At 42.5% G+C, this 22127-nt stretch overlaps 1 protein-coding gene and 1 long non-coding RNA gene across 2 annotated transcripts; one reads left to right on the forward strand and one right to left on the reverse strand.

The window, feature by feature from the left end:
• Positions 1-424: 424 nt before the first annotated feature.
• LOC137671746 (uncharacterized) lies at positions 425-1392 on the reverse strand. The gene is made up of 3 exons (XR_011049449.1): positions 1289-1392; positions 805-853; positions 425-676 (listed from the first exon to the last, which is right to left on the reverse strand). It is a non-coding gene; the product is annotated as an uncharacterized lncRNA (long non-coding RNA).
• An 883-nt stretch (positions 1393-2275) lies between these two features.
• On the forward strand, positions 2276-20292 carry SMTNL2 (smoothelin like 2). Its single transcript, XM_068415452.1, has 9 exons — positions 2276-2870; positions 9373-9460; positions 10217-10456; positions 11121-11174; positions 12736-12811; positions 14138-14308; positions 14880-14997; positions 16369-16520; positions 18762-20292. The coding sequence occupies exons 1-9, from the start codon at positions 2466-2468 to the stop codon at positions 18886-18888; spliced, it is 1431 nt and encodes a 476-aa protein (XP_068271553.1). The 5' UTR covers positions 2276-2465; the 3' UTR covers positions 18889-20292.
• Positions 20293-22127: the final 1835 nt, after the last annotated feature.

Below are 22127 nucleotides of genomic sequence, written 5' to 3' on the forward strand. Positions count from 1 at the left end.
AGCCACTGTTTTCTAAGGTGAAATGTTCACACCTGCAAAACTCAGTCATTAATGTTGCAGAAGTAGGAGCCTGGAACTGAGTTCTCTTTGAGGTCAGCCACTGTGCTTCTGCTCTGCCCCAGCAATGGCAGGAAAACAGTGATTCAAAAATACTCTGAGGAGTTTCCTCACCAGAGGGAGGCAACACAGACTGACCTGTTAGTCTGTGCAGAAAAAAAAAGGACAGCTTTACCTTAAGCTTTTAGCTAGGGGTAGTGCTTCCTTGCCAAGAGGAAAAGGCACAGTATGAGGAGTCGTTAAGCATCTGTGGGCAGCACTAAATTTATTCTCACAGCCCAATTTAAGAGTCAGTGGAGTGTAGATGGAATAGACCTGTATGTACTGAAACTCCAGGTGCTTATACAAGACCACACATCGGACACATCCATTCCTCATCCTACTGCCTGCTCTTCAGTGCTTCATTTTAGTTCCTGTTCTCGCTTCTTTACTCCTTTGTCACTTCCAGTACCGAAACCCTGAGCATCCGGCTTTATTCTCACTGCTCTTTTGGCGGTAGCGGTGAGGAGTTGTGGTGGAGAGAGATAGTCTCTTCACGAGCAGAATTTTGGCTGGCAGCAGTACGGAGGTTTCCAGTACCAGGGCTGTCCAGCATCTGTCACAGCAAGCCCTTTAGACTCTTTTGATGGCAGTGAATAAGGCCTTCAGTTACTTTACAGAATTTAAGGTATGGTTTTCAAGCTGTTGAGGAGAGGGGAAGGGAGAAGGGGGAAGGGAGAGGCGGACTCGCCCTGGGAAGCAACATACCACAGGAGATAAATGGCTCCTGTTCCAGGCAGATAAAGAGCGCAAGTAACTGTGTGAGAACAGAAGATAGACATGGAAAACATAAGTGTGGCTAGGGCTGGTGACAGCATTGTTCTCTTGACACCTTGCCGAAAGCAGCATTCCCACAGAGAAAACATTTTCCACCCCAGTGGGTAGCTGTCAGAGAATACAACAGTTGTGTCCCACCACCTTTCTGGAAGGAAAGCCTCTCTTCTTTATTTTTTTTTTTTCAAGGCAGGGACAGCTTCCCTGCTGGTATTGATCCCTGCCACCCTATTGGTTTATGAAGCCTTGCCAGCGTGGTGAGAGCTGTGTCTGCTGTTGGAAGTTATTGGGCAATGAGGTATGATACAAATTTGCTGTGCGCTAATTAATCAGCATGCTTTGTGCAGAGCGAGACTGAGCAACTGACTCCATTCAAGGGTAGTCTTACAGCATGCTAAGAACCAGAGTAGCCACTCACCGCTGCCCAGCAGAAGTGGTGGTCTTCCTTTCCTGGTCGCTGCTTTGAACGCTAGCCATTTCTTTCCTTCTCCTTCCATTGGCTCCTGGGCTCTTCAGACTCTATTCTGGGCTGACGCAGTTTACTAGTCTGGAAGAGAGTAAATCCATTTCTTTTTTACTTGGACTGGTTTTCTTCTGGGTTGAAGGATTGAATCAGCTCATGAAATGTTCTGCTGAACCCAGAGCTGGTGTGGCACAAACAGTGGGAGTGAGGATGGTTATGGGGGACTTGGCTCTCCATCTCAGCCCACAGTGTACCGTTAGATCGGATCAACTGTATCATCTCTCTTAACCCCATGAGTGTCTGTAGAAAGAATAGGGGTAGAATACGCCGTACGCTGCACGTTCGTGACCTCCCTCACTCTGAACTTCCTTTTAGACGGGAGCGGAAAACTCTTGAGCATGAGGGTGAGTATGGCGAGTGTGTGTACCAGCTTGTGTGCATGAAGGGACGTGTGAGCCTTCAGCATGCGTGTCTGAAGGCACGCGTGTGTGCGTTTGTGTCTGTTCTCCCAGAGACAATTTTCTCCCTTTGCCTCAGTGCTCCCCCCGGACGAGATAAGCTGTGCTTACTTTGGCATCATCGTCCAGGCAATCCGGGAAAGACCAGATACTCGCGCCTCCTCTTCTCGCTGTCTCTCGCCTAGTCCTCCCCGACCCCCATCTCCCACTCCTTCACCTCCCTGCATCAAACCGGCGCTGCGGCCCCGCCCGCAGCCCACCGCGCCCGGCCCTCCCAGGCCTTCACAGCCCCGGGCAGCTGTGAATAACCCAATGCCCCCGCCCCCTGCCCCTCCCTTTTCCACCGCTGCCTCATGAAATTACATCTCCCCCTTTGCCGGAGCATACGCTGAGCGGGGCAGGACGGGCAGGCGCCCCGCTTCCGCGCGCGGTCCCTCGGCGCCCCGCTGCTGCGCGGCGCCCCCCAGGCGCCCCCCGCCGGGCTCTGCCTTCGCACCGTTAGCGCGGGCCGCGGCCCGGTGGCTGCGGGGGCCGGCCGGCGCGGGGGCCGGGCTTAGGGCCGCCGAGAGGCAGAGGGCGGCTTCCGCGGGGAGCGGGAGAGGGGGGCGACCGGGCACCTGCCGCTTGCGGCTCCTGAGCCCCCCGCCTCCCGGGCCGCGCCGTCCGCGGACGCCATGGCCAGCGAGATGGAGGATTCGAGCAGCCGGGAGGCACAGACCGTCTGCGAGGCCCTGGGGCGCTACGAGGACACGCTGCGGGGCGCCGTGCGGGAGATCCACGTAGACATGCAGGTGTTCAAGCAGGGGGTAGGGCGGCAGGTGGAGGAGGTGCTGCGCCTCGCCAGCCCCCTGGCACACACCGTCTCGGAGCTGCAGCGGGAGAACCAGCGCCTGCGGGCGCAGCTGGAGCGCCTGTCTCGGCAGGTGGAGGCCCTCGGCCGGTCGGCGGGGCTGCCGCAGGAGTGGGCGGCCGAGGCGGCGGGGAGCGCGGCGGCCGCGGGGCCCGGCCCTGCGGGGCAGGGTGCGGCCGGCGGCGGGTTCTCCAGCCACGCCAAGCTAGCGGTCACTGGCCGGAGCCAGGTGAGTGCTGGCCGCGGCCGGGGCGGCGCGGGAGGGGGGGCGAAGAGGGTGCGTGGGCAGGTGCTTCACAGGTGTTGCCAGGCTCTGTGCTGCTGTGGGGGAGCGTTTAGGGACACGGGGCTCCTCTTTTTTCCAGTGCAGGGTCAAGTAAGAAGAGAAGCTGAGGTAGTTTCAGCTATCAATACACATATGTATGTGAATATCTGTGTGTCCTTTCTGGACTCGATTCAGGGGCATCTTTGTGCCAGCAGTGCTGTTTGCCAGTTGGCAAGCTCACAAAGGAGAACAGCTCAGCATATAGCAGGCAGTAACACGTTTTCCTAAGATAGTGATTTAGCGTCCTGCAGTGAGGCAGTTTTGCTGCACAGCCACTGCCCCGCACTGCTGCACCTCACCCTGAGAAGTGAGCCTCATGCAAGCTGTCCTGGTCTCCGTGACCTAAGCTAGCACAAACACACACATTCCTCCTGGTGGTAAAACTCTTTCTGCAACATAGTGGAGCCTTGTAACTTGGTACATGGAAACCCCAGTTAGTGGGAAGCTTGTCTGACACTGACACCTTTTGTGTAGTACTTTTTTGATGTGTTCAGCTCTGTGGAAAGAGTTGAGAGCTCCTGTACAATCCTTGACAGCAGGAGGTGGCAGCCAGACAGTACACCATGATTCAGTCACAATAAACCTGTGCCATACTAGAGACTTGGCTTTCACAGATAACAGCCTATTTTGTGTAATCTTGTTTCAGCCATATCTTAAGGGGTCTTTAAGACTGTTGGAGCATGAAAAGCTGGTCTGTGGTCTATCCAGGCTTTGGGGATGGAAAATAAAAGCTTGGAAATGAAATTCACTCAAAGTTAGATTGGTGGGAATGAGCAGAGTCTGTATTGCATTCCAGCCCTTTTCATTCCTACTGACTCAAGAATGGGGGCATAGGGCTTCCCACAGCTGGGCAAGTGAAAAGGTGGCACTACTGCTTGATGCGTTTTTCCAGCATAGTCGTGGCAACTGCTGCCTTTTCCCCCACGTGACAAAGGTGAGCAGCATACAAACAACTTTCAGATCCGTTCCTTTTTGTTCCGTGGAACCACCCACACTTGTTTGTATTGCAAGGAACAGAAGTGAGCTGAGCAACATGGAAGGGTGTGGTCCCTTGCACCATCTCACCTGCTCCAACACCACTGCCTACATTGTAGTGTGTACTTCTCACTCTGTGAAAAGTCTTGCATCGAGGTTATGGCAGTATCCAGCTTTACGTATTGGTCTGCATTGAAGCACAGAATGAGCTTTTGTTTTGATTGGAACCTTGCTGCTTTTCTGTGAGGGCTCAGGGAAGATCACATAAGTACTGGTTGTTCTTCAGTGCCCTCCCAGAAATTTTCCCTGGAAGGTTGGACAACTTCCCGAGATAGCATAGCTGACCGACAAGGAATTTCAGTACTGAGAGCCATGGGAGATGCAACCAGAGCTACACGCATCAAATGCGTGCAGTAAAAACATGATTTTGTGGGTAAGGCTCTGTTGTGGCTGTGCTCAAATGGCTAAAGAGCAAGCTTTGGTCGCTATACCGGTCACCGAGATTTACTGTAATGAAGAAAGTGTTCCCTGAGTTGCTTGCAATTTCTGGTTATATGACCAAAGCACTTGAAACAAAGTCCCATAAATGACACTGTGTATGTTTTCAGATAAACAAGTACCTGTGATAAAATTGGTGACACTTCTAGCCTTAGTAAATACTTCTGTAAGTATGAGATACAAGGAGCAAATAGTACTGACCTGGAAATAGGAGCAAATCAAGATGTGCTCTGTTGCTCCTGAAAACATTTATTGGTTGAGTTCCTTTTAATTGTGTGGTCAATGCAGCGTTTATCTCAACAAAAGGCTGGGTTCTGTTACCTTTAACATTTCTAGCAGAATACTTGGGAAAAGAGTTAAGACTGTCTTTTACAGATTGGATGCTGGAGGTTCTGAGCACCTTCAGTGTCTGAACCATTTTTTTCTAATATTGCTAGATTATTTTTCAGGGTAGCTTGATTGGAAAAAAGTGAACCCACGGAGTTCCAAGTATAGTTCAGAAGTAAGGACACAAATCTCCTTTTAATTCTAACCTTCAGGCATTCTCTGCTATGCTGTCCTTGAAATCTGGTATACAACAGTCTAAGTGCTGATTTAGGTGGAATTTTAAATGGCCATTAGCCACTATGATTTGAAGGTGAGTCTTTCTGTTATTTTGATGTCAAACTTTATTTTGGGTTTCTAACCAGGCCAGAATCTGAGAGCTGCTTTCACAAAGGTGGAAAAATGGGGTATGTTTGAAGAACTAATTCTAAAGCGGGATCCTGGAGCCATAAGCTGCACTACTGAGAATTTACCCATCACTGAGCAGTTTGTTGCTGTTTGTCATCCTTTGCAGTCACTGAGGTCTCTCTCCTACCTGCCTGTGATTGTTAGAAAGGAAGAGTTTTGACCTTTTTTGTTGATCAGATCTTACATTTCGGCAGGAGCTTTATCACTTATGATCTTTCCATAGTGTTTGTGGTTGAGCATGATGCCTTTGTGAACAGGGAGGACTAAAAATACTGTAAGGGTGTTATGTTTTTATACTGTCAGAAGAGTTTCTGTACAATGTGGACAGACTGCTGGACAGACAGCTGCAGAGAACCTGCCTGCAGTGGTCAAAGCAGCAGAGAGACGAATGGCTGGCTATGACCACCTGGGAAAATCTAAACAAACGTTACCCATTGGTATCTTTCCGTGATGACCTGATGGCACTCAACAGTCAGCCAGCCTGGGAGTAACTGCATGAGACATAATGACCTGGGGTATGCAGGCAGAGAGATTAAGTGATCCGACAGTCACCTGGCATTACATACTTGGCATCTCCAAACAAAGTGGATCTTAAAGTACTTTAGCCTGACACTACTAAATGCATGGTAGAATCTGATCCCAGATCCTCCCAGTGTTTTATCAGCACATCAGCCTTCCCCATCCTCCAGCCTGGTATCAGTTTCTTCCCCAGCACTGTTAGCCAAAATGTGGTAATCAGGTTTGCAGAAAATAAATTAATGCAGCACCTGTCCCTGCATTAGGAAACCAGTTCAGTGTGTAGGATGCTACATGGTCTTTGCAATGACCACCTCATTTGACTTTTGCTCCCTCCCACCCCCTCAGCTTATAAAGTAGATTCATGTTTACAGTCTACACAGACATTTGACATATTCAGGTCATAATGGCTGCCACGAATGGCTAAACAGTTCTAACTGTATGCCACGGGTACATTCTAGGGAGCTATATTAGCTGTGCTTTACATTTTGGTTCTGGATATGGGCAATAATTGTTGACTAGAATCTCAATTACACTAAATACAGCAATAAAAGTTCTGAACCCCTGATTCTGCATGGTTTGTATAATACGTGGTGTACTTTTCTGAAGTTAATCCTGGCAGTTAGCGATAACTGAATTTACTCATGCATAGCACCTACCACCTTCTTGACAAATATAACAGTTTTAAAATAGTTTTAGATCTGGATACAGTGACACAGATCCAGTTTAGTGGCAGTAAGTCAGACTGTGTGCGTATGGAAGTGTTCTCTGTGGGGAGAGCAGATGGTATAAAAATGAAAAATATTTTTGATTATCAGGAGAGACAAATGTTATTTTAAAGAAGTTGTTCTTCTGGTGATGTGTTGTGAAAAAAGTTTGCAGACTAGCTTTGCAAAAGAACTTACCACTCATTTTAGGCCTAAGCTGAGTAACTGTCTAAAGAGTGCAGCTTTGTTGGATGTGAGCTCTTCTGAAAACCTATCTGTAATGAAGCCTCTAAATGGGAGAGATCCCACAAAAATCAGTGGAGCCTAGACAGTGGAATTGTAGTGCTTTTACTTCTAAGAAAGTTTTAGATGCTGGGAAAGAGTGAGAAGTTCTGAATGTTCCAACTTCCCCCATCTAGTTTATTTTCATTTCCTTTTAAGTAGGAAAGATAGAGGAAAATTAAAACGAAGCAAAAGTTCTCCTTGTTTGGATTGATATACTGAACTTCATTACAGATTTGATTTGTGGAACTTGCAGCGTATTGTAAGGCAGGCTAACCTGGTGGTGGAATGGACATTCTAACTCCCAGCTATCTTAGGTGCACCTGAAGCCTTGATTAGGCATCAGTGGAAATCTGTCAGTCTTGTTAACGGGGCTATAAGCAGCATTGTGCTAAAACATGGTGTTGTGCATGATTGGTTGTTTGAGTGGTCGTTGTTGGTGTTTTTTTTTTTTAAAAAAAAAAAAACAACAGCCTCTCATGCATTTTAGTGGTAAACAGACTAAGTAATGTCTTCACTCATCGTTTAACCTTTGCGCTTTTATCTAGTGGAGCACGTGAGTGCATATATAACCCCAGGAAGATCATTGACTTAGAAACTAGGCAAGAGAATTAAATGAAAGCTCCTGGCTGAGAAGCCTTTAAAAGTCATCTTTTCTGAGAGTACATCTTCCACATTTTCAGGAAGTCTTCAGTCCTCTTCTGAACTTTGTATTGTTTTGTTTGAAAATCATATCCAGGTGATCCTATCTCTTTTCCTCACTCAGCATAGAAAGAATTGACGAGAGAATCTGACCCTAGGTTAAAAAATAGCATACAACCCAATGTAATAAAATATACCATCCAAGCTGAGTCTTAGAGACAGTTCACAGTATCTCAATGTCTTGCTGCAATTCCGTTCTGTTTTACTGTAATATATCTTTGTAAGACACTTGCTTACAAGGCAGTAGATTCTCATCTTGAAGTCAGGTTAATGGGGTTTTACCACACTTCAATGGTTTCTCCAAATTATGGTGTAATCTTGAAAAGCCTGGATACTGATTGTCATCTGGGAATGTAGGGTCCAACCTTAAAGTCAAGAGAAGGATTTTCCTTTACTTTAGTAGTGTAGGTGTGTAGCTCAAATTCTGCTACGTACACCTGTGTTCCACTGAAATCAGTTGGAGGTTGACAAGTATCTAGGAGGATCAGAATCTAAGCCCACAACTGTATATGACAAAATTGTGTTTAGGCTGCCTTACTGTAAACTAATACCGGTTAAATTCTTAGCAAGATCTCAGACTGTAATTACCAGGAGTTGACTGGGATTTGTACTTGAGGTAATGAAAGTTCTAGTATGTCGAGTAATGGATATTAAAACAGTCTGTGCACTCTGCAGCATCTAACAAGATTAAATGCTTTTAAAAAATCTCCTAGGTGCATTAACATTGTGGTCTGGTGTTCTTAATTAGGTTTGGATGAGTGTAAACAGATGCATGGTGAACAGCAGACAACTTTCAAGAAACCATTTTTGTTGATTTATCTTGAATTGATCATATGGTTTCTGTATTTTGCCTGAGAGATATTTTTCCACCCTATAAATAAATTTTTGTATAATCTGTGATGAAGCTATGGAATAAGTAAGTAAAATCAAACCACCAGTTTGCTTTGTATTTCCTGTGTACGAAAAGCAGAGACAAATTGAATTATTACGTGTATATACCCTGCCTCTTTCCTTTTCTGTTCTGTTCTGTTGTTTTCATACTTACGTGCAGTATAAAATCTTATTCAGCATCTATCTTCAGTCTTTCTGTCTGTTTTTAAAAAAAAACAGAACAAAACTTGTTTGGATTGAGTTTATAAGAATTATGGATTATATTTATAAGGGCACATTACATATTTTTTCTTTATTTAATCATAAAAGTTTTGGCTGGTCTGTATACAATCAATTAAAACTTTTTCATGGACTTTGTGTTGGGGAATTTCACTCTACTCCTTGTATATACTGCTTCTTGGAAGCTGCATTTTTTAAATTGAAGTCATTGTGTGTCTGTGAAGCAGTTTCTTCTTTCTTTAGTTACTGCAGCCAAAAATCACATTATTCCTCGTGATTTTTTGCATGCCCATGCCCTTTCCCCACCCCATGAACCAACCAAAAAAACCCCACAAAACACAAAAAAAATTCGTGGCTGATTTTTCTAGAATTATATTGACAAATATGATGGGAAAAATTGATGCTTTTTCCAGAAAAAAAAATATCCTTACAGAAGTTGCAGATTATAATGCAGCTGTAAAGTTCTAGAATCGTACTTACTTTATGTAATGTTTTTACAATACATTATCAGAATGTCGTTTTTTCTGCAGCAAACAGGAAAAAACCTTCAGAGCATTAAGCATTTTATGCAATTTTGATCAATCTCTCCACTATTGTGCGGAGTCTTCTTTTATCACCTTCACAGTGGATTGTGATACCTTTAGCTAACAAAAGTGGAAGACCCCTCCTAGGTGCGTGGGGTCTGTGAGGACAAGCATGTGAAGACTGGTACAAGTCCCACATTGCCAGTGCTCAGTTTGCAAGTTTGGCTCTTGGGGTTAGATAATTACTGCTGCCTTGTTTGTTCTGTGGTCACTAGCACAAGGACGGGTGTTTGTGGATATTCCTCTAATTTGCGCTGCTCTTTGAAATTTAGCTGTTGTGTCTGTTGTCTGTTCTCACAGAGCGTAGACCTGGATGACCACCACAAACCTGAGTTTAGAAGATTTTTTAGTTCTTCCATCATTGAAAATGGGCATCAGTCTTCATCAGGTAGGAACAGGGCATGAAATGAAGTAGCGCTACTTGTAAAATACCTGATCCTGGCAGTCACAGAGCAGCTCTCACATATTGGAAGCATTAGAATTTGCTATGGTTTCAGCATGGATCTTGTACTATGGCACTGATACTGTTTATTTCCTAATTAGGAGTTTAACTTTTTAACTTTCTTGTTAAGCATGCACTATGGTGTTTCATAAACTAGAGATTATTGCTGTCACATTATCTTGGGGCACTAGTGATGATAAGACCTGCTATTCTGGGTGCCATTGTTTCCTTGCATCCCAAAACATTTTGCAAATTACCTGTCCACTTCCATCCTTCTTCAGTGGAGGATGAATTTACTATCTCCATTTGAGCGGAAACTGGGCACACAGCATTTCATAAAACCATGAAAAGAACAAGAATGCTGACTCCTAACCCATGGCAGGAGCCTGTGGGGGGGCGCTGCACAGAGGAGGAGCTTACCAAATGCAGATGATAGTGGATTAATGATCTGAAGAAGTTGTTCTTGCTGAGATTCACGTAGGACAGGTAAGATTGCTGCAAGGATCGCGTACGCTAGGGCTGTTTCTGCAACATGCTGTGAATGGTATAACGTCCCGCAGAGAGAATTAGGTGGAATAATTCCAATGACTTGTAAAATAAAGTTGTTGTGTGGAAATTGGTTTGTAACTTTGTTAACAAATCTTCAAATAAATTTACTTCCTCTCTCCTTTTTTTTTTTTTTTTTTTTTTTTAATTCATTAGATCAGGCAAAAGTCTCCCATGAACTGACCTCTTTTCACATATCAGACTCTTCCCCTGAAGCCCATGCCCCTGCAGTCACCTTACAGATGCCCCACCTTCCTGTTACAGCAGTAACCAGGATATCAGAGAAGTTTTCAGGAGAGACCATCTGTTCAACAGGAACAACTAATGTGTCTGCTGGCCTGCTGGGACAGAGCAAGAGCAAAAACGTGATGGCAGTGAAAACTTCCAACCAGTCAGGTAAAAGAGACACAAATAATTTGTTTGCTGAAGTTGTGTCCCATTTCTTTACTTCAAGAAACTGGTGCTACGGGGATTGTCCTATGACCTAGCGGTAATTACGAAACCTCGCTTCTATGGCTACATATCCCATGGTGGGATACTGATTTAGAATATTGTGGGTCCTAGGTGGAGCTTTAGGCTATAATGTCACATCTGCTGAGAATTTTTGCTGCCTAATATAGTTGAGTTCATAGTGCAGCCTATCTTCTAGCACAGTTACCAAATAAGTATCTCTTCAGCGTGGCCAGCTATTTTAATGAAAATTGCAGTTTTTAGTGCTTTGAGACCTGAGGCCCTTTGGAGGGAGGAATGACAGACAGCAGACTGACACATATACACAAGTCAGAATGATTGCAGAATCTTATTTATATCTAAATTGAATTAAAAAACCCAAACCTAATTTCATTCATATTGAAGTCTTTAATCTTTGAGCTGTATTTCGTATACATTTAGTGATAGTGACACTTACAGATTAGACTATCTATATGGGTCAGAAATTAGAGACCCGATGGAATTGCCAGCAAGAGATAGGGATTATTTGCAGATCATTCTTTCAACTTTTACCTTAGTAAAGCTAAAAATATAGCAAAGCCTTCCTTTGTCTTTTTTTCTGCTGTTTCAGTGAAGGCCTGGAATTCAAGTACGGTGAGGACAATGGGTTCATCTGCCGCTGGAGGTGAGTGTTACTATCAGTGTGTCCTTATGCAACACAAATTGAGAGGGATTCCATGCTCCATGTCTGGGGGATTCAGATCTGAGCATGTAGTTCCAATTAGTAGGTACATAGTAATATTAAAATTGCTAACAAGACTGCATACAGATTCAGTTTCCCAGGTATTGTGGAAATTTGTTCTGTTGTATCAGATTCTCAATGAGATTAAAGCGAGGGGTACTTATCCTTATTTGCATAATGGTGTACATGTTAGGCAGTCTCTGCAGTGGAAACAATAGGTGCCAGAAAAGTGTGGCAGAACAGACAGTTTGAATCGTGAAGATTTCAGCTGACCAAGTGAAAACTGTGACTGAACGCAAGGTAATGGCAGTTAGAAGGTAGTGGGCTCACCCGATGGATGTTGAATGAGCAGAATAGTAGTAAGTAGTCTCCTTTATATGTGAATGTGTCAAAGGACAAAATGCCTTAAGGATTTTTGATTTCAGTTGAAATAGATGAGTTGAGCTCTATCCAAAAGTACTTCTGATGATGTCACCAAACTGTTACTGTGTACACAATGTATTGGCATTTCACAGTGGTCTCAAGTGTCAGTTTAGCAAAGATGTAGCTCATCCAGAATAGGGGTCACATTCCTCCTCAGCTTAAAACCCCTGAGATTTGCACAAATATCTGGTAATTGTTTGTGGTCCCAAATTTGTCACATCTGTATGCTGGCATTTACCAGGGTGTTTTACGTGAGAAGTCTAGTTGATCTGGAGCCCTTTTGTAAGCAGCAGGGAGAGTTCAGCATTTTCAGAGAGTGATTTGGACAGTGGTCAGGTTGGATTGCTTCTAAGATGCCAGTCTTTCTTCTTTGTGTATAGAAGGGGCCTTCAATAAATGAGTTGCTGGCTTATGCAACAAGTGTTGGCTTTAGTGTGTTAAAACTGAGCAAGCCACTCCATTGTTATGCATTTACAGAGCATAGCTGGAGTCCAGAGCCGGGCTCTAAGAGGCAAAGCACAAAAGGTAGAACCTCAGGGCTGGGGGGAGGAAGATGCAAAGTTGGTTTTAAGCCACCTTTGCAACCTATGGAGTCTGTTCTGTTTTACAAACTAAAATGTTTCCTGGTGGAAATTAGGTAATGTAAACTATGCTGTCAATCATGGCAGACTTCCCAGGACTCCTCATGTCTGCCAGAATGACCGTTGCAAGCTGGGCTGTAGCACCATTTCTTCCTTTCGCTGAAATGTCCATGGCAGTGTGCCCTCTGAGGTCTGCACAAGGGCCTGAAATGGTCCAGCCTTCCCAATGCAGTTTTATCAAAGGCATCCTCTCACAGCCCTTTCTGGTATGTTTACACCATCCTTGCTGCAGTTCTGCAGAGGGAGTGAACCCCTGGGGAAAATCCCTGCCCAGCTTGTTAGCTCATACTGGAAATTAGGCAGAGGCCTGCAGCTTTTCACTGTGGTGAGTAAAAATAAATGCATGGCTATCTATCAGGAAATGGTTTGAAAACATATGAGGAAAGGAGATAAAAGAAGATTCTGCCCTGATGCATCTTGTTTTTCCTGCTTTTATACAGAGGATACCACTTCTGTCACTAAGTCTGTCTCAACTGTGAGCTGTGGGACAAGTAGTGGAACCAAAACTGGTGAAAGGTATGCATTTTTCTTGACATTTTGTTAGGCTGTTGTGGTCCATATAGTCTCAAGGGACAGGTGTTCTGCTGGCGTGGAGAACAGGGAGTCCGAGATGCTGTATTTTAAGTCTGTTAAAGTTTGTGAGCTAAGTGGAACAGAGATGGGAAGGGATAAAAATCTTTTGTAGAGCAGTTTAAAGCAGACCTAATTGTGGATTTCAGCATTGTTACAGTGTTAGTAAAACTCTCAGTGCCAGCATGGATTTTTGTTAGGATGAGCAAGTCATCAGGCTCTTTGAAAACAGTTTTAAAAATGCTCAGCGGTGTTGAAATTTGTACTTTGGGCTTATTTTTGGAAACCAACATATGACTGCCATCAAATATCCTTAGTTTGGCTCGCCTACAGTTTACTTTGTAGATAAATGCCTTGCTGAGGATCGAAGAGTACTACACATTCTTGATTAACTTGGAGTCACAGTCATTTAGTATAGAATTACATGGTATCACAGTTACATGCATATCCAGGCGTCCTCAGCATGCAAAATATCCATCAAGAAAAATGGGAGGGCAGCCAATTTTAATCTATTAAATTGGGCTTGTCATCTGCCTTGAAGATTGTCCCAAATTTGGCATTACATTTCTTCTGAGTTAGTTCCAACATCAGCACTTCGATATTTGAGTCATGATACACTGAGCACCTTAGAGAACTTGCTGTCAGATCTGACCTCCATCCCTACCTCTGTCATGGGGAACATTTCCAAATGCAATGTGAGGCTTACTTCATTAATGCTGATGAAGTAGTTTATGGCTCAAATAAACACAAATTAGAATATAATCCTATATTTCTCGATCAAATTACCAGCTTGCGGTCAGTGGAGCAACAGTGACATGAGTTCAGGATTCTGTGTACTATAAGTAAAAATGTCAAAAGTACTTCCTGAATTACTCTTCAGGTTCCATTTTTAAAATGTGACATACCCTCTACGAACCCCAAAGTTGGAAGTTAAAGGGATTTAGTGCTCCTGTTTGTCCACAACTAATTTTTTTTTTCCTTTTTTCTTAAAGGTGTTTAATTGTTGTTCTACTCAGTGCTGTAAAGCATTTGTGACTTGTCCAGCTATGTCTTATTTGTAAAAGTACCTTAGACTCTTCTATACTTAAATGCTGTTGTCTGTCAATAAAACTGACTTTTACTTAAATTGCTTTTGACTCATTCAGGTCCTCTTGAAACAGCTGTTTTGGGAGGTTTAGAGTAGGCAACAGTTGGACCTTTATGCTGACTCCTGGCAATGCAGAGAGTTACTTTTTTGTATAACCACATACATTTCATGTTATGTTTCTCCAGTGCCACGGACAGTTACTGTGATGTGACCCCCAGCTCTCACTCCTCTCCTCCCACTGTACATCGCCAAGTTGAAAGGAGGCGAGAACTGGTGCGGTCTCAGACGCTCCCACGGATTACAGGAACACAGGCCAGGAAAGCACTTTTCGAGAAATTTGAACACGATGGTGGAAAGTACGTCACACCCCTTGTCTCCAGACTGGGTTTGTTAATGGGAAACTTAACTTGTCGATTATTACCAGCAGAGGACAGCTGGGTGGGAGGGCTCTCTCAATGTAGGATTTTGAGCTAAGGGACAATATGAGGTCACATATAGCTTTGCTGACTTCATAGACAGCCCTGGAAATTCACAGCTACAGATTCCTCTGGCTTTGGAGTTCTTCAGCTGAAGAAGCAGGTTCCTTTCATCAGGAAAGAGTGCTGTGAAAGCCGCTTTCTCTGTCATTGTAAGAGACTGGGAATATAGTGACTTTCTGTTGGCATTCGTTAAGGACCAAAAGCATGGACTGTTCTTTATGCACCATAATGGGGGTATGATTGAAATAGAAGAGAGCTTGGAATCCTGGCTTTAGTGAAATGAAAATGAGTTTTTCTTGCAGGACCAACAAGTTGAAGTTTCAGCAATGTGTTTCTCAAATATCTCCTGGACAGGGGCTGACCTGGGCAAGGTTGCATAGATGTTGCTGACAAGTAGGTGTAAGTTTTTCTAGAATGTAATTTAATCTGGTCTTTGTTAATTTTCCAGAGGAAAAGGAGAATCCAGAGCTAAGCTGAAGAGGTCGCAGAGTTTTGGGGTTGCCAGCGCTAGCAGCATTAAACAAATTCTGTTAGACTGGTGTCGCTCAAAAACCATAGGATACAAGGTGAAGACATGCTAGCACTTCCAGCTGTCTCTTTTTCAGGAGAATTTGCCAAGAAAGCATACTCAAAAAGTGAATGTAAAACATGCTAGACAATGGGTTAACTTCCTCAAGGTCATCAAGTTTTGTGCGGGTAATGCAAACATCATGGTTTGCATGGGCAGCACTTCAAGACAGTCAGTGATTGCATGAGTGAGATTCTGTATGTCTGTCAAAGCAGTGCATTAATGTTTGTCTGAAAGCCTACATTTTTGTGCATATGGATATAGACTTCAGTATACACTCACACATTTTTTCCTTAGTTGCAGGCTGTGATTTTTGCATTCTTATTATATATGGCAAGATCTGAATAACATTTTGCCAGTACGTGTAGACTGTGGTCCTTTTGCTACACAGCAGACCAAAGTACTCTCTACTGGTATTAGACAAGTGAATTTGTAGTAAATGGTTACGGTTGAATCACATGGTGTTAGTGAGCTAATTTCTATGAGGTAACATCAGTGTAGATAAAAGAATTCAGCAGTTGAGGTCTTAGTAATTTTACCTGTCCTTAAACTGCAATTGCCGAAGCAATTTCCAGGAGAAAGAAATTTTTTTTTCAAGGGTTTTATTTGTGTGTAATATGTTTTTCAACATTATTGTAAAATGTGCATCATTATTGCTGAACTCTAAATTATAGCATACATAAGCAGAATTAGTGAAAATTACTGTTGGTTGCTTACCAGAAAAGCTGGGGCTTGAATTTTATATGATGGGAAAGCAGCATGAGACTAGAGCCCAAATATGCTTTTTTTCCTGTGGCGGTTGAAAGTAACAATAAGCATTTTTTCTAAGAATCGGGTGTTGCAGTAGGTGTACTTCTTCGTCCCTTTATTTCTACCTATCTGTGTGTAAACAGGCATTGAATTGGGCCCTACTGAAAAGCCAAGCAAGCAAACATAGTCTTGATCTAGTGTTCTTCACAGCCACAAAATGAACCGTTTTTCAGTTACAAATACTTCACAGGGATAAGCAGTGTGCTTAGTTTCTGCAGATAGTGAGCTGGTGCATTGGTCCTGCTCCAGAGCTCACTGATGTTGACAAGATTCTTCCCCGTATTTTCAGTGGGCTTTGGATCAGGGACCTTGACTGCGTGTCTGCTTTGCATCTGGGCACTTCAGGCAAAAGGCTTTCATTCTGAGCGTGCCGATTTTTTTCTCAGAATAAAAATAATATGTAATGGATATACAAAGACGGGAAGAAAAACGTAAAGCCTGTGCTCTGTTGCTTTGGTTAGTGGGAGAGAAAGACAGAAGACTGCAGTGAGCAAAAGCAGCTGCTCTTCCCTGTTTCCCTGTGCTGCATTAACATGTGTGTTTTTTTTCATTGTGGCAGCACATTGACCTCCAGAACTTCTCCTCAAGCTGGAATGATGGGATGGCATTCTGTGCTCTTGTGCATTCTTTCTTTCCTGAAGCTTTTGATTATAATAAGCTTGACCCAGCTAATCACAAGCAGAACTTTGAGCTGGCCTTCACCATGGCTGAGTGAGTATCACACTAGATCTCTGTGAAGTGCGTCCAGTAGAGTCTAATGCGGCTGGGCAGCAGTAAAGAGTTTAATCGTTCATCTTGTAGATCCTGTATCACTAACTTAAATGTGTCATGTCAAATAAGATTATAAAGCTCTGCATAAGAGAATGCATAGAACAGGAGACTCAGCAGTCTAAAATCAGAGGTGTTTTTACCAGGCACAGGATAATTCACTGGAGTCCTGTGTTCACATCTTTCACAGTCTTCAGGCAGTCCTTGAATTCTGCTTTCTCACCTCTGTGATTCTCACCAGCCTTAGCACTGACACACTAAACTTGAGAAATCAGCCTCATGAGTTATGCTTGGACAGAAGAGGAAAAAAGCCTACTTCTCTCTGTGTTTTTTTATTATTATTATTATTATTATTATTATTATTATTATTATTATTATTTTGTTCTTGAAATAATGAATGATTCTTAATGAATTTGCTGATATCAATCATAAAAAAGAAATTCGAGTTCATAGAGCACCAGGCATCCAACGTTTACTGACAATCCATAGGAACTGGACATACAACTTGTATTTTCTTAGCCAATGCCACCTGCTTGATACCCGATCTGAATTTGAGGCATGTTAATATATCCATCCAGCCTCTGGAAAAACTGTGACCCCTGAACGGCAGGGAGCAAGTAGATTAACTTTTAGAATTGAGTTTCGTGGGAGGGTTCACCTCTGTCTGTATGTTGCTTTGGTTGAACAAGAATGAAGGTTGAATTCAGTGTAAGTGTAGAGTTAGATCAAGGCTTAGAGCTTCTCAGTATCTCAGACTGGTAACTGCATTTTTGTAAAACGGACAGAGCTAGTACCCTCAGTCACAACTGTCCTGATTATTTTTGATGCAGTGTACTAGGCAATTAAATGATAACTTGTTTGTTAAAGCCATTATGAGCATTAACTTGTCAGCTAGAAATAGTTAAACTTTTTTTGACCCCAGTATCAACATGATTCTTACTTGCTGGTTTGTTTGGCTTGTGTAACAGTAAGAACAGTCCATGTGGTTTGCAGCTGGATTTGGTACACTCTTTCCAAATACTGAAGTTCTGGGGTTCTTTGAGTGCTGCTTTTTTTTGTTGTTGTTTTGTTGTTGTTGTTGTTGTTTTAAATAAAAGCAATAACTTACAGAACTGGATTTGCCATTTGCCATTCCAGAGAAAAGCTTTGAAAATTCTTAGCATAATGTTGGCTCTCCTTATTATAGCCCCTAGCAAAGGAATTAATTTGGGAATTACAAGGTTTTTATACACACACACATATATGTATATATAAAAAAATTTGTTGCTTTTCAGTGTGTTGAAAGACATACTGTGACACTTTCAGATGGTTGATCTCTGAGGTGAAACTGTCTACAACTCTCAAAGGAAAGTTGCGGTGTTTTTCTATCTCAGTTTATATATAACATTAAGTATAGCGGAGAACAGAAGACAGCATGCATGCAACAGTAAGAAACATTAGGGAAGAGGTATCTACAGAAATGACTACTTCATAGCTGTGATGGCCTTTAAACTAACTGTTCTCTTCTAGTGCCAGAAAAGGCTCTTCTCTGTTATTGCTGTTCACCCCAGTACGAGCTCTGCCGATCAAATCGCTTCCTGCCCTTGTGGTTTTTCATCCTAGGCCTCAGCAGATCTGTTCCTTTCTGCTGGTCCAGATCTCAGTCAGTCTTCTGCTCTCCAACCTGATCATCTGAGATTATTGTCAAAGTCCCTCACACCTTGAAGATATGGAGGGGTGGAGAACAAACAATCCACAGCCTCCTGGGCCTTGATTGGCACATCTCATCTCTTACATTTTCCCATTCTTCCGGAGCTTCCTATGTAATAACCAGAAAAACTCATGATTTGCAAACTTGCATGACCCTGCTTACTGGGACTTGGGCAGAGGAATGTGAGATTGGGCAACATGCTAACAGATCTCAGGGATGTGAATGGCAGTCAGTGGGGAAAAAAAACCTACAGGGCTTTTGATCAGATCCCGGAAGAGAGAGAAAGAACAGGAATATTCCATGATCACAAAAATAACTTATCTCCAACCTGAGCCTGACCATTTCATTGCCAAGTGAAATGTTGCTGGTAAACCTCAGGATTTTTTAAATGCCTCAGTGATGCTCAAATCAGAGCAGCAAATGAATCTTGGAAGTAGTCACAGGCCTTAGATTTAACTCTTGATTTGCTGTATCTGTTTTTATTATTACTACAGGAAAATGGCTCACTGTGATCGTCTGATAGAAGTGGATGACATGATGGTGATGGGTCACAAGCCGGATCCCATGTGTGTATTCACCTATGTCCAGTCTTTATACAATCATCTACGACACTTTGAATAAAATCGACACCTCTCCAGCCAGAATGGTCAAGTACAGTATGCTAATAGGAAAAGTGACAGTTTACAAATGTAACACAATGTTATTTCTTGATTTTTATTGTCCCTTTGCTTATATTCGGCTGCGCAGCTGGCTGATGGAAGTGTTGTTGAGCAGGGCCCTGAAGCGTTGATCACCACAGCATGTTGCCAGTACAGAAGTATGTTTTAAAAAGAAAAAAAAACATAGGGAAAGGCAAATGCTGTAATTTTGGTGCTAGTAGTAGGTTGGATTTTTAATATTCTTGTGTTTAAAGATCCCAGGAAGCTAACTTGCTGCTCCTCTCTCTGTTAGGCTGAGGACACGGTTTTATGCAGCGACAGGTTACTCTGCTATGAAGGTGTTCCCTCTTAAAATGCAGGTAAAACTCTAGAAGATAGCACCTTCAGTTGCACTTCTCTGTTGAGCAAAAGGCAGATGGACAAGGAAAATTCCATTTAGCAAATAACAACCTGGAGTACTCAACCACTAGGGTAATATCGTCATCTCTCCTCCAGCCCTGCCCCCCCACTCCAGCATACATGCATGCACACACACACATTAAACACGCATTATTCTGTTCTCTTAAAGCAGAAAGAGAATGTAGCCTCTTACCTGCTGACTGAGGTCACAAATAACTACCATGTTACCCAACAGCATTTGTCTATAATGGCCAAATCTAAAGTTTTTGCTTAGGGGCTTGCTGAAGCCTCTACTGGCAGTCCTGGATTAATTTCTTGATCATGAATAATAGCAACAGCTGGGGCTGTTCTGTGTATGAGATTGTGTGTTTGCATGATTTAGAATTATAGGAAAGGGGGGAGCTAGCAAGGTACAAAATCCTCTGAACAGTTGTAATACAAGCAAGACTGTAGCGCGCTTTGGACTCTGGGGGAGAGCAACTCTCTAGCATGGAGAGGAATAAAGTCTTTACGACTTTCTCAGGCCTTATGCTGACTCTGAGGTGGACAGGCAATATGCCAAAAAAGTATGAAAGATGCGGAAGTTTTGAAATGCTTTGGACTAGTTTCTGTTTTCAGTTAAGTGAGTGTTAAAACCACAATACAGTGGGATTATTCCAGATTTACTGGATAAAAAGGCCATATGTCACCCTTTCTGGTTTTCTCTTTGATAAATCAACAGAGCTTTGGTTTTAGAGTGAATGTTAAAAACAAAACCACTAAAAAAGCATACTTTTAAAAAATGAAGCCTTTTGAAATTATTTATTCCATAAGAACAGGCTTATAGAAAATGAAAACTGAAAGCCACAAGTCCTCTGCTCATGCTAGAGAATGTTTTTTAACCTGCATTTGTGCTTCTTGTAGATATTTATAAAGATGACTTTGGTTCTGTATTGATGACCATTTATAATAAAATATGTCAAATGCTCTTCAGATTTACTGCTTCTCTTTAGAATGAAGTGACAGATAACAGTAAAATCCATGAAAATAACCAAGAGCTTTTGCTTACAAGATTTTTGTTCTAGTCATGATGCTCTGTGCTCTGAATTTCAGTTTTAAAAAGTACAGAAGTTTACTGGCATTTGGAATAGGATTTTAGTTCAGCTTCCCTTTCTAGTGAAGTTTACTTAAGAAACCATGAAGGAAAAAATCACTTTGTTATCAGTCTTAGGAGAAAAAACAAAGAAACAAACAAAAAACAAACACCAAAAGTGTACAAAGGTAAAAGTGCAGGTTAGCTACTGAAAGTATGGATCATCAAATTCTTTTTGAAATGTAACTAGGCTGTTGCTATGACACTATGGAAACAGTTTGACAGACTTTCAAATATACATAATAATAGTTAAGTATCTGAAAGACACTTAGTCAAACTAGCAGGATCCTTGGTATTGCTAATCTTACAGCTTTAATGCAAATGGACAGAGGTTGGGTGGGCTGTTTCTATTTGTCGTATGACTGCCATTGTCTTCAGATTTTTACTTTGTCTTGAATGACCATAATTCTGAGGAGTAAGTCTGCACCTGTTGCTCTACCAAATGCACTGTAAGGATAAACACACTGTACTTGTGTTTTGGAGAAGTGATTAGAGTAAGCGTGATGAGAAATCTGTCCACAACTGGCACACGCTATACATATACTTAAATTCTTACAGCAGAATACTTTTAATTGACTAGTAGAGCCAAGTTCCGTCGTAGCTATGAGGGGCAATACTGGCTTTGTACATCACATTCCTTCACAGCCGCAGGTCATGGATGATTTTCCTGTGTGATGTGAGTGCTGAAGACAGGTAAGTGCTTGGCCAGTTTAGGCCTAGTAGCATGTAATTATACAAAGGAAGTTTTAGACAGTAAAATTATTGCAGTTCACCAGGGGGAGTTTATATCCTTTCTATAATTTAGCTTGTTTTTACAGTTACACAGAAGCTGTTTGTACAGGTTTTCTAAAGTCTTCCCACTTCAGAGAGGTGATGGTAAAGATACCTGGTACTTGCCAGCAAACTGATTTCAGGGGAGTAGAAGACCGTAAGCTGATTTTAACTGCTGGTGGTTTGCATGGAAGAAGATGAAGGAGATCGTGCTGTGACATAATTTTAGAAAAACCTATAGTTCTGTGCATTAAGAGAAGAAGTCTGATCTAAATGAATAACCTTGACTATTAGACTGTATGATGAAATTGAAATATCTAATGTATGCCCTGTGCTGGATTTTTTTAGTATTTTTAGTTAAAAAAACTGCTCTGTGTGTGTGTATATATAACAGTAAATGTGTTTAGCATGAGTGATAAAGAGAACCATCTATTAAGTTGGCATAGTGTATGTTTTACACAGATGGACTGTTTCCTGGGTTTTCTAATGTTTCTGCACTGTACCTAAACTTCAGTACTATCTAAGGTGGTTTATTGGTAACTTGATCCCACTTTTAAAGGCTGAAGGAATTTGTTCTGTGCAAGATTTTCAACATAATCTCAGCAGCGATGTCACTTACTTTTTAAAACTATGTTTGCATATAGCTTCCCACAGCGGGGAAGTCCTCCTCCTTGGAAGTACAATAACAGGATCGATGCCTTTCATCACTCCTCCTTTTGTGTGACATTTCCAATAAAGAGTTTAATCTAAACACGTGCTCAGACCAGCGCAGACTCTTGGATACATGGAATTAGGTGCAAAACTAGCCCACGTGGTTCAGTCTGTGCCATTAATTTAAACCTGGCCTGGCTTACAGAGATGGTTACGAAGGCTCTACAAGAGAAGCTGCCGTTGCGTTG

Source organism: Nyctibius grandis, chromosome 18 (genome assembly GCF_013368605.1).
Source record: "Nyctibius grandis isolate bNycGra1 chromosome 18, bNycGra1.pri, whole genome shotgun sequence".
Taxonomy (NCBI): Eukaryota; Metazoa; Chordata; class Aves; order Nyctibiiformes; family Nyctibiidae; genus Nyctibius; species Nyctibius grandis.

Bases quoted from the DNA above. Each gene is read 5' to 3' on its own strand.
- SMTNL2 (XM_068415452.1), top strand. From the start codon at position 2,466: ATGGCCAGCGAGATGGAGGATTCGAGCAGCCGGGAGGCACAGACCGTC. The intron at 10,457-11,120 runs GTAAAAGAGACA...CTGCTGTTTCAG, and splicing joins GAAAACTTCCAACCAGTCAG to TGAAGGCCTGGAATTCAAGT. The intron at 16,521-18,761 runs GTGAGTATCACA...TTATTACTACAG, and splicing joins CTGGCCTTCACCATGGCTGA to GAAAATGGCTCACTGTGATC.